The 12,651-nt window shown below is 33.7% G+C and overlaps 1 protein-coding gene across 6 annotated transcripts in view; it reads right to left on the bottom strand.

The window, feature by feature from the left end:
• Positions 1 to 12,281, bottom strand: part of CDase (neutral ceramidase) — a 17,797-nt gene extending 5,516 nt beyond the window's left edge. For 3 of the 6 annotated variants that reach the window (XM_017623640.1, XM_017623642.1, XM_017623639.1), the window contains exons 1-2: positions 9,371 to 9,560; positions 2,242 to 2,512 (exon numbers count right to left, since the gene is read on the bottom strand). In XM_017623640.1, coding sequence (XP_017479129.1) covers positions 2,242 to 2,382 — 141 coding nt within the window. In that variant the 5' untranslated portion in view covers positions 2,383 to 2,512; positions 9,371 to 9,560. Of the gene's footprint in view, positions 1 to 2,241; positions 2,513 to 9,370; positions 9,567 to 11,219; positions 11,365 to 11,614 lie in introns of those variants that run through there. The other 3 variants (XM_017623641.1, XM_017623643.1, XM_017623644.1) reach the window with 3 other exon arrangements.
• Between the last annotated feature and the right edge of the window lie 370 nt (positions 12,282 to 12,651).

Below are 12,651 nucleotides of genomic sequence, written 5' to 3'. Positions count from 1 at the left end.
CTAATCCTAGGAGTTATTTGAAAGTTCTGAAACAGGAGGCGTTGTTTTGAATTTGTCTATTTCAAAACGAATTCACATCCTCTTCTGATTCGCTGCTACTTTTCCTCTCCGCTTGTAAGTGATCTTTTAGTCTTAGCCTTAGAGGACAAAAGGTTCGGGAACGTTTCCGTAAAGAACAAAATGTAAACAAAACTCTCGGGAACATTCTCAAGACGAACATTATGAGAACGAAACTTTCGGAAACGTTTTCAATGAGAACAAAATAAGAACGAACGTATCGAGAACTTTTTCAAGGAGGATCAAATAAGAAAAAAGTCTGGGGAACGTTCTGCTGGAGAACAAAACGAGAATACAAGTTTTGAAAGCCTAACGTTAAAAAATGGGAGGGGCGTCCGCGGGTTGGGAGGGAATATCGTTTCAGTGAAAACCTTGATTGTTAATTTTCAGCCAGGGGAAAGCTGGATCATTTCGACTTCCAGATCGTTCATCATTAGGCACGCAACATTTATGAAAATATTTTTCGTATTCTGTGCATAAAAGTTTGTGTCTTAAGTCTTTCGGTGTATTAATTTGCATAACTATTTTTCAGTTTGTTTTTGATTAATTTTAATTTTGTTATCGCTCCAATTTTTCGCCGATAGTTAGTAGAAGATTTGTTACCGTTGGTTCTCTTTCAGAAAGTTCCTTAGCCTTTTGTTCCAGGTTGGTCTTTACCGGAACGTTGCGGAGCCTTTTGTTCTCTCAGGAATGTTTTCGAAAACACTGTTCGCATTTTGTTCTCTTTGGGAACGTTCCACAGTGTTTTGGTCTTATGTTATTCCCGTTGAGGACGTTCTTGATAGTCCTGTTCTCACTTTCGTTCTTGTGAAGACATTCCCGAAGATTTTTCTCTCATTTCGGTTTGGGGTTTTAATCGTTCTTGGGAACAAAACTACGAGAACGACATTTAGTTTCGATCATACCTTTTGTTCTCGGTCCCTGGTTAAAAGAAACTGTTAGGAGAATCGGTTTTCTTAATATAATTTTTTTTATAGGATTTATACAAATAATTAGTAAACAAAACGGTGATTTTTATGTATTTAAAGATTCTTTGGCGTTGTTTAGACAACGTTTCCATAGCACGTAGGTCGCTATGGAAAAAAATCAAAACAAAAAAGGGAGGAAATGGAGAAAAAAACAATGAAATGTCAAATCGAATTAAGATGTGTCGTATAAACGCTTAATAGGCAGTGCTCCTCGGAACTTAATTTTACTTTTACTCGAGAATTGACAAAATTCGAAAAACCAAAGTAAGGGTACGTCTGACGGTTCCACCTTTGTTCTCTGCATAGTGTACACGTGTATCGAAGTATAGAAAATACTCAGTACTTGGTAGAGGTCTCGAGTATATACTTTTAAGTACTAAACCCACAGCAATTTTCACGAGTAAACAATCAGTGCGAAAATGTTTCCTTTGGGCTGTTGTGACATGCCTTCTACGTTTTGCGGTTTGCCGGCAATTTTAGGTATGTCACGCGAAGCGACAGAGTTTTATCTGACACGGCCTTGAGTCTTGTTGCGCTGCGATCACATTTTGTATGTACACCCGATCTCTAAATTATATATGCACCACATATTGATAAATTTTAAACAATTTTGTTTGTTTATATTATTCAATTTACGCTATTTTTTTATGAAAATATAGTTTATTTATTCCTTAAAGAAAACCATATACACACATACAGACATGTTCTGCAAAGTATTGTTGCATATTTGTAATCCAAGTATTAAATGTTTCAAATGATAACTGATTTAGTGCCAAAATCTTTGATATAAAATCTCCGAAATAGATTTTGTAAATTGCACCGATTTGAAATCGTACGATTTACAGAACATGCCTGATGAATACCAATTTCAAACTTTGCGCAATAATTAAAGAAAATTCAATAAACTTCTGTAAAAATTTCGAGCTTTTTAATTACATTTCCTAGAAAGATTTTGACAATGCAGTTTTTTAGCTAGAAAGCAATTTTTTTTTGCTGTCAGTGGTTATTTCTTCCATACAAAGTATGCATTTTTGACGACTTTTTAAATATTGCACAAAGTATGAAACTTGGATTTGTACGATTTTCGTAAAAAAAAAATTTTAATTGAATAACAAAAAATTTATTGTTAAAAATTGTCAATATGTAGATATTAATTTTACACGAGATGTATTTACATAAGTATGTACATATGAATGTATGTATTAGTACAGCTTACAAAATGTATTTCCACTGGGGGACCCGTACAATCGGCACGTCCCACACCTATCTGATAAGCACTGCCACAGCGCCATGGCGCAACGCTGAGGCACAATACGACCAATGCCCTCAAATATATAATGTGCCTATGGTAATTCATTTTATTTTATTTGTTTAAAGTTTTCTTCAGCCACTCCACGACTTCAGCGACTTTTATTCAGCTAAAATAGGAACTTTACTCCGATTCGATTACTGGCCTTTTTCTTACTGATTTACGACACCGCGTTGTACTGAAAATAAGAACAAACAAATATTATTTTCCATGTAATGCATTTAAGAAAAATGATCATCCCTTATGAAATAGCAATTTAGAGGCAGAATTTTTTTATGTGGATTAAGTGCATTCACGTATATACTTATCGTCGTATAAAGTACAAAACCGCGTACAAAATGCAAAACCGTGTAACTAACATTTGCTGCTCAACTTTTAACCAGAAATGCGATTGCTTTTTAAAAAAGCGAACCATTTTGAAATATGAGTGTTTTTACGCTCTAGAAAATAATTTATATAATTCACATACACGGTTTTGCATTGTGTTGATACGCGGTTTAGTAATTTAAACGACGTTATGCTTGTGTGTACGTTGTACGTACATATGTATGCATGCATTTGCTTGAAAGGGGCTATAAACTGCACATGCAGTAGTCTCCGGTGAAAATCAGAATGAGTTGTCAGTAAAGAAATTAGTTCTTAAAGTAAAATTTAGCAACTAGTTCGGTAATGAGTATTGTATCAGGTGGAAAGAAAGTGTTGTAGTTGTGTAAAGTTCTTCCTCTTCTTATTCTTATTCTTCTTCTTATTTGGCGCTGTAACCGCCTAGCGATTTTGGCCGAGTTAAACAAAGCAACTCAGTCGTTTCTCTTCTATGTCAACTGACGCCAATTGGAAATGCCAAGCAAAGCCGAGTCCTTCTCCACTTGGTCTTTCCATCGCAGTGGGGCCTTCCTCTTTCTACTTTCTTTAATACTTTCAGAGCTAGAGCGTCGGAGTCCATTCGAAAGACATGGCCAAGCCAACGGAGACGCTGGCGAAGAACTTGGCTTCACTTGGCATTTCCAATTGCCGTTAGTTGGAAGAGAAACGACTGGCGTACTGTTTTGGACTCGGCGGTTACAGCGCCAATTAAGAAGAAGACAGTATTTTATCAGCAGTTTTCAATCAGAAATCAAGTAGATGGGTGACTAGATGTATTCCAAAACGAATCACTATTTCATTTCTTTCAAACTAGTGGTATATTTGACTGCTGCGCTGCATAATTATCTTCTTCCCCATTTTGTGGCAACAGGTAAAATTGCATACTTATTACAGACGCATNTGCTGCGCTGCATAATTATCTTCTTCCCCATTTTGTGGCAACAGGTAAAACTTCATACTATTACAGACGCAAAAAAGGAGTCAAGGCGGAAAATGAGTAGTCCACACTTATATACATACATACAAATGAATTAGGTGTAAAATAATACAAAGCCTTTATTTACCGTCGATTTGAAATACAAATACAAAAATACATGCATACATATACATACAAGTTTGATTGGTATAAATCATTCATACAAATAAATCAAAGTGTTTTAGAAAAAATCTAAATAAACCAAAGTTATTTTAAAATATTGTCCGTAAAAGATCCACCGGTGATTATAGAAAATATTTTATGTTATTTTAATTTGGACGACTTATGCAATCATGCCAATATATATTACTGTCTTAGTTTGATAACATTTTTGGCAGCAAAAATTATCACGTAACCTATGCTTGTTCATATGTATATATATATATATATATATGTAACTATTTAAGTACTTGCAGTGTCAAAATGTATGACAAGCTTTTTCTCTGCTAAGCATTTTAACTTTAACTTTGAGTGCAACGGCAAATGTACGGAAGAACTCGTTAGTACTGCTAAAATTAACTATGGATATATGTATGTATGTATGTATGTGTGTATGTACATACATGTGTACATATGTATGTGTATAAGCACAAGGTTTGCATTAATTTTTGTGCTTTGTACCTTCATAAGATCAATTTTCTTTATTTATTTTTGTTTACTACCAAAAGGTTACTTTACTTATTATTTTAAACATGTAATTTTGCGCGACGAGAATATTCATTTATACAAATTTTGTGTTCCAAATTATACGTAGGTACATATTTACATATTTATTTTATGAATAACAGTTCAGGTATCTGTTATTGAATATGTGTACATTAGGGCGGGTTGTTTTTTTTTTGTAATCGTATAGCAAAAACGTAAACTACATAAAATTCTTAGAAAATTCTCCGAAGAAACNATAACAGTTCAGGTATCTGTTATTGAATATGTGTACATTAGGGCGGGTTGATTTTATTTGTAATCGTATAGCAAAAACGTAAACTACATAAAATTCTTAGAAAATTCTCCGAAGAAACCATGTATCTAAAATAAAATCGTAATCCGCGCCTCTCGAATTGAAAATTTATATGGCCGCCCTTGCCAAAAAAATAAATGTTAGAAAAAATAGGTTTTTGCAAAAAGAAAACGAATTTTCTGAATAAAATTGTTTAGTAAGGTAGTTCTTTTGCACTTTATATTTTTTCTACAGTCAAAATTTTTTTTTCCATTAAAAAAATATTCATCCAAGTAAAAAATTTTCAAGTCGAGAGGCGCGGATTAGGGTTTGATTTTAGACCCATGGTTTCTTCAGAGAATTTTCTTAGAATTTAATGTAGATTACGTTTTTGCTATACGATTTTTAATTTTTTTTCATCCATACAAATCAACCCGCCCTAGTGTACATATATTTTGGACGCACAACGCAAATTAAGTGAAAAAGTATTTTTTTCCGTCAGTTTCCATATTAGATTGAAAAGTTTAGAAGTCCGTGGTTGAACAATGAACTCTTTACGCTAATTGAAAATAAAAACGAGTTCTATAGGTTAAAAAAGTAAAATATAAAAACAACATTTATTTTGAAAGTGTATTTAGATCTTTGAAAGTAAAAGTGAGAAACTCAATCAATTTACAAAAGAAACAATACTATGAAGAACAAATCCAACAAAATCTTTATTCTGCAAGCAGACCATGGTCGATACCAAGGCATATCAAGCAGGTAGTAGCATTCGAGCAAAAACAACATTTGCGTGTATTTTATTTGCTGCTTCTGGTATCGAAAGTGTTAAAGACTGTTCTGATTTTTTTTCTCTTCTAAATCAAAGCGTGCCATGTGAAATACAAAAAAAATAATAAATGAAAAATTAAAAAAAAAATAAATAAAAATAAAAATTGTTGCCACTTTCTTTCTTAGTAAATTTGTTTGCTTCTCGAAGCATTGATTCGTTCTTTGCAAGGCCCAATAATCACCCGTTGTCTGGCTGAGTTGGGCGAACGTTCCAAAAGCTGCTATTCAATTGCTTTTTTTGTATGGAAAAAGGTTTCACATGCAAATAGATTTTAACAGCNATTGCTTTTTTTGTATGGAAAAAGGTTTCACATGCAAATAGATTTTAACAACTTAAAATTTTAGTGAGAATAAATTAAAAATATTTGACATTTTCGAGACCAAATAATTTGAAACAAAATCAAATCAGCTGCTCTACTGATACTACCTGTTTAATTTGCCTTGGTCGATACTGAAGGAATTGATATATGGGAAAAATTCTGATAATTTTAGCGAGATCAGTCAAATAAGATACAAAGAAGAAGTTGTAACTAATCGGAATAAAATTGCAAATTGTTTTAATGAATTCTTTACGACTGTTGTCAAAGTTCCCGCAAATATCCATTATATTGAGGAACCAGCTACCAATATTACTAAACCGTTCAAACTAATTGATTGCGACTCACTACAGGTTGAGTTGATTATAAGAAACTTAAGCTTTAAATTCGCAAACGGGCCTGATGGCATCTCCGCGCGTCTTCTCAATAAATATGTATAGAGAATTCTTGGCAAAACCTTTGTGCAACTTCATCAATAAATGTTTCCAAAGTGGTCAATATCCGAATGAGCTGAAAATAGGTGCAGTAGTTCCAGTATACAAATGCGGAAATAGAGAAATGTGTCCAAATTACAGTCCCGTCACCAAACTAAGTGCGCTTAACAAAGGTTTTGAAAGTGTTATGCTAAGCAGGCTTAAAAAAATGTATAATAGAAAATCAAATCATTGATAAAAATCAGTCCGGCTTCGTAGAAAACTCGAACACTTTATCTGCATGTACTACCTATATCGTGTACGACATTTACATATATGTATGTATATGAAAACTCAGATAGAAAGAAATATGTAGCGCCTTTGGCAATTGATCTATCTAAAGCATTTCACTCAGTAAACTTAAATATAATGATCCGAAAACTTGCAGAGTTGGGAAAAGGCGACAAATAATTGCAAATATTTGAAAGTTTCTTAACAAAAGTGAGAAAGTTTCTTAATACATTATAGGAGTTCGAATAGGACAATCCAAACGGGAGTTCCACAAGGTTCCAAATTGGCAGCTACCTTGTTCTTTATATATGTATATCAGCAATGTACTCAAACTTTATCTAAAGGAACCCCTCAGTTCTACGCAGATAATGGTAACTTTATGTATGCAGAAAATTAATAACTTGTGACTTTGAAGTAATCGAACAATGGTTCAACAAAAATTTCCTAAACATTAATCTTGACAAATTTTAATATTTTTTTTTTTAATTTTAAGCCGCTTCCGGCGATTAGATTAGAAGGGAAGAAAAGCTATAATATTTAGGAATTTGGTTTGACACCAGCTTACATTGAAGTGAGCACATAAGTAGCTTAAAATTAAAACTGATTTTCTTTAACTCTGCAATATATAGAAATAGGAACATTATTCCACAGAAACACTTATGCTCACTATATAATGCCTACTTTATGTCGCAGATCAACTATTTAAATCCGATTTGGAGTCGCTGTGCAGATTACAAAATCAACGAACTCTACCTCTATAAGAACATCTACCGCAAGTCTGTACGAAAACAGGCTAAATAAAAAAAAAAAGCTGTAGTAGTCTTCCGAATTAAAAATAACCTGATAAAAAACAACCTCGATCTAAATGTAACTAGCATATAGTCTTTGAAATATAACAAACATCAGAAGTACGTTTTTCAGAACAGGGAAAAGTGCAAACTCTATACGCAACTATGGTGCAAAACTATTTAACAAATTACCAGGAAATGTGAAGCATGTACTAATACAGATACATTCAAAAAATATGTGACAATGCTGCTTCTTCAAAGTTATAACTTCGACATCGTATAAAATCTGAAGCAGAAGGGTTCCTTACTTTTACTGTGTCTCTTTATATTTATTTCTTCTATCGTAGTTATATCCATGATAAAAACATAGCAAGGTATAACCGTTCTTTCAATTTGTCGGCCATGACTTTTTTTTGAAGTTTGCCACCATTTTAAAATCATATAAAAGTGAAAATAAAAAATTGAAATTGTTCGAAATTGTTGTTGCTTGAGATTGAAAATGAAATTGTGTGTGTGAGTTTGTGAGTAAATTTAAAAATTAAATTGTTTGGAAACGTCAAGAATTTTAAAAGTGCCTCTCAGCGGTTCTACCTTACTATATTTTTATCATGGTTATATCCCCAATGTGTAGATAAATTTTATATTCGGCTTTATTATGGTTGTCGACGTCGATGTCGATGCAATTTTTTCATCAAAATATATCGCTCGTAAGTTCAACTCCAGCTACGCTGCCAACAGTATTTTTGAGGAAAGGTGTTCCTCGCTAAAACACTGTGGTCAGCGTAGCTGGAGTCGGACTTACGAGGGCTATTTTTTTGCTGCAAAAGTTACATCGACATCGACATCGACAACCATAATAGGGTCGATTATTTATTTATTTTGTTATTATTTTATTTTATTTATTTTTTTCAATTAAACAGTCACACAATTGTTTTCCAAAATGTATATCGTCGTTTAAAGTACAAAACCGCGTATTGTCATTCTGCAAAACCGCGTAACTGGCATTGCCTGTTAAAAATTGGATTTGCTCACACAAGCTCTTGGCTCAATCCTTATCCATTCGTTCTGAAATATAATAGCCGGAAATGCTATTGCTTTATAAAAAAGGGAACCATTTTGAAATAGTCGGCACCTGGGTTGAAGCCCTGGTCAAAGCAACATCGCAAAAAATATAGAAAAAGGTTTTTTCTTAACAGCGGTCGTCGATCGGCAGGCAGTGGCAAACCTCCGAGTGTATTTCTGCCATGAAAAACAGCTTCTCATAAAAATACAATCGCCGTTCGGAGTCGGCGTAAAACTGTAGGTCCCTCCGCCTTGTGTGACAACATCAAGGCGCACGCCACAAGTTGGAGGAGAAGCTCGACCAAACACTAACATACATATGTGTAAGCGCCAATTATATATATGTATATATATATATTTTGAAATATGATTATTTTTACGCTCTAGAAAATAATTTCCACAAGTTCACATACGCGGTTTTGCATTTTGTTGATACGAAGTTTTGTAGTTTAAACGACGATATTAAGATAAATGGTCAAATCTTGTAAGTATGGAGCCCTAACCGCCAAAATAACGTAAGCGACATTTTTTTCAAAACTTTTTTTTTTTGGTGCAGAAATATTACCAGAGCATCTAAATGCATTTCTGCATCATAAAGAAAATTTTGAAAAAATCTCGCTTACGTTATTTTGGCGGTTAGGGCTCGATATGTCAGTGTCGTAAAGTTATGATAAGCAGTATATCAAATATTTCAAGACAAAAAAACCAATACATCATTATACAGGTTTTATATATGTACCTTTGTATATAAGTATGTATGTACATATGTACATGGAAATGGGGATGTTCATGTTGCGCGATCGAATTAGTGAAATTCAAGAATGCACACATACATATGTATACATATATGTTATGATCAGTATCCCATGTACATACATATGTATGCAGCACAGGGACTATTTCGCCGGCAACTGCTGATAGATAGCACCTGCGAAGACATTCATTCATAGTTTTCATACGTAAATGCATACATACATATCTATATATGTACCTATACAACAATTACATACATACTTACTCATGCATTCATATTTACATATCTGCGCGCTAGTACCCACCTCAATCGACTTACTGCGACAGTTTGGGATGTACATTTCGTACATACATACGTAGATATTTGTTGATGATGTGCATCTGTTTGTATATATGTGCGTATATGCATACATATATGTTTTGCACAGATTACTTAAGGCTGCTCAATTGAACGAAATTACGAATATACATAGGTACATATGTATGGCCGTTGTTGGATGCTAAGTATTACATGTGCATATGTGTGTACTTTATTTACTTTATTATATTTTATATTTAAAATGTTTGTTATTGTTATTGTTCCCTTGCACTGTGCTCTGTACACATACATACATACATATGTATGTATTTATATATGTACATACACTATATATTCATTCTTATGTGTTTATATGATCAGTGCCGTTTTGGTAATTTCCTTTCATTCCAGCAAGTGACTCGAATTGATGCGATGATGTTTTGAAATGAGCTTCGCGTGGCCCAAAGTAGTCTTTAAAAGTAGCACACCGAGCTTATGTAACGTTATTATTGAATACTATATTTTTTCGACTTTAATTGCATTACGGTAGGCATTTTTGTAATTGATAGATGACTAAGTTTTTTTTTCTTGCGCTCACTTGTGATTTATTTATTTCGATTGATTTACACATGTTTCGTGTACGCAAATTCTTATTTGAAAAAAAAGTCTCAAAAATATTTATATACATTTATATAGTTTTTATTAGTGTTGGGTAGCATCGATACCAAAAGTACTCAGAACTCGATTCCCAAACGGATCGACAGTACCCGATTTTTAAAAGTTCCGACAGCGAGTACTCTAAAGCAACATTCAATCGACTTTATTTGGGATTAATATATTTGAATGAAGTCCTGCCAGCTAGCGTATGTATAAATATTTAACAACATATTATGTACATATATTTAAACAAAGTGCTCGATTCTCAAAAGTACTCGATACTCCCAACACTAGCTTTTATTGTAATCAAAAAATTTCCATAATATTGATCAAAAATTTAATGGAAGTTTGCGTGAAATTGAAATTTTCTAATTCCATTGTACCAAGTCAATCGTAAATTATTTTTGACTACTACTAGAAGCACGATTAAAACAACACAAGGTAAAATCCATGATACAGATATTTAAAGGTAGTTTCACTTCTTCTCCTTATTCGCTATTGCTTCCATTTGACGTAAACGGTCATTGGTTTTTAATGCATAAAAAATTCCTTAAAAAATAATAGAATTTTCAAAACCCAAATTTGTTGAGGTGGCAGTTTATGTCAAAAAATTTCAAAGTGAAACTCCCTTCTTTTCTTGTACCATGGTTCGTACCTTCCAATGCTTTTATCATGACAAGAAGTAGAGTAGAATTCTATAGAGTTTTATTTAAATGTATTTGTTCATGTTAGTACACAGATTAATATAAGATATATGTACGTACATACGAACAATAAAAATTTGTAGAAATACTACGTTTCCTTGTTTGAAAGCTTAATTTAACAGGATGTTGGCGTCATTGAAATTTTTGATTTTGATTTTTTCTAGAAACATCCAAATCGAATGTTCTTCTTAAGCATTTTTTGGCGTCCGGATTTGACGGTGTGATATATGTATGTACATTAGCGACAAAAAATTATGCCCCTATTTTTTATTCTGCAATCAAAAAATATTTACACATAGGTCGATCAAAGTTCTCAAAGTTTGCCATGTACAGGGGTAAAATTTCTTTCGGTATGGAATAATCCTAGGGGGTGAGAGCGTTAAAATCCCCGACTTCACTTTTTTCTGGACCACCATAATGTACATATCTATCACTGAACACGACTTTTTGAGAGTCATACATCTCCTAAGGATCATGGAGAAGTTCATCACTCACCTAATTTGATAGTAGACGTAATTTTTGGTAATTGAATTGGTTTTTTATTACAAACTTGTTTCGAATGTATAGTAAATCTGTAGCCATTTACATGTGTATGTAGGTACATATGTACATATCTATGTATATATTTAAATCCAAATTTACTGTGTGTACANACATGTGTATGTAGGTACATATGTACATATCTATGTATATATTTAAATCCCAATTTACTGTGTGTACATATGTATGTACATATATAAGTATAAAGAGCTCTAATTGCATCGAAGCCAGAGGCATTCGTCAAATTTTCACTGCAAGCTCCGCATTCGTTTTCATTACATTACATAAACAATACATTCATAAACAATTAGTTTATTTTTAATTTATATATGTAGCAACAACCATCTCACGTTGGTTTTATTTTCCCGCAATCGCCGTCGGCACGTAAACTGCGCGCGAAACGCAATTTTGACCAACTATAATCGCCTGACATTGAAAAACCCGCATTGAGATTTTATTTTCAAATATTTATTTTGAAATTTTCTTTGTGTTTTCACTATTTTTTCATTGCGATTTGACCACTTCACAACTTTTTTCTTTACGATTTTGTTTGCGCCTCAAATTAAATTTTCAAAAAGATTTATACATATATGTGTATGTATGTAATAACTATTATTTTTGCATCAATTTTTGGGTATGCCGTAGCTAGTGAATTAAAAGTGACCGCTGTGTGTCCAATTTGCACCCGTTTGCGCTGACTGACTGAGCGCAATTGCTGAGCAACCGTCCAACCACGTTCGCCTACTCTGGTCACGGTGCTACCAGTATGACGTAAATCAGGGGCACCTAGCGCTGAGCCATCACTTTGCAGGCGCTCCATCAGCAACAGAGTTAGTATTCATAAAATGCTTCACTCAGCTATAAAATCGCAACGACGACGTAGCTCGGCTCAGCGCTTATTGTTAGTCCAGACCATTGCTGGTTGTATACATATTTGTGAATGTGAGTGTGACTACAGATTGGACGTTGTCGATGACGAAGTCTCTTTGTTTGATTCCGTGGTCATTCCACCGGCTTTATGCATCTACACCTCGCTCACATCGCGTGTGCAACGGACAGCTGATCGTTTGGATTCTTTGTTTTGGTAAATTTCGCTGTTAATCGAACGCGCTTATTTACATACACTTTTTTGTTTATGTTTTTCATGTGCATATTTTGCTGTTGTTTTCACACACCAGCGCAGCAAATTGGTGTAAGTAAATTTATATATATATATGTACATATGTGTATTTGCATGTATACCAAATATAACGGTATTTTTAAAAAGTGGAAATTTAAATTACAAAAAAAACCTTACCTGGTCTTGGCTGCAGCCTACTTTCCGGTGGACAATGCCAATGTCCCGCCCCTTGAGGTACAGCAGCTTCTGGAATTCTGCCGCAGAAGA

The sequence above is a fragment of the Rhagoletis zephyria genome, unplaced genomic scaffold (genome assembly GCF_001687245.7).
Source record: "Rhagoletis zephyria isolate East Lansing unplaced genomic scaffold, Rhagoletis_zephyria_1.1 Rzeph_scaffold_03280, whole genome shotgun sequence".
In the NCBI taxonomy this organism is placed as follows: Eukaryota; Metazoa; Arthropoda; class Insecta; order Diptera; family Tephritidae; genus Rhagoletis; species Rhagoletis zephyria.
Note: the sequence above shows the minus strand (reverse complement) of the source record. Positions and strands in the feature narration are given on the sequence as shown.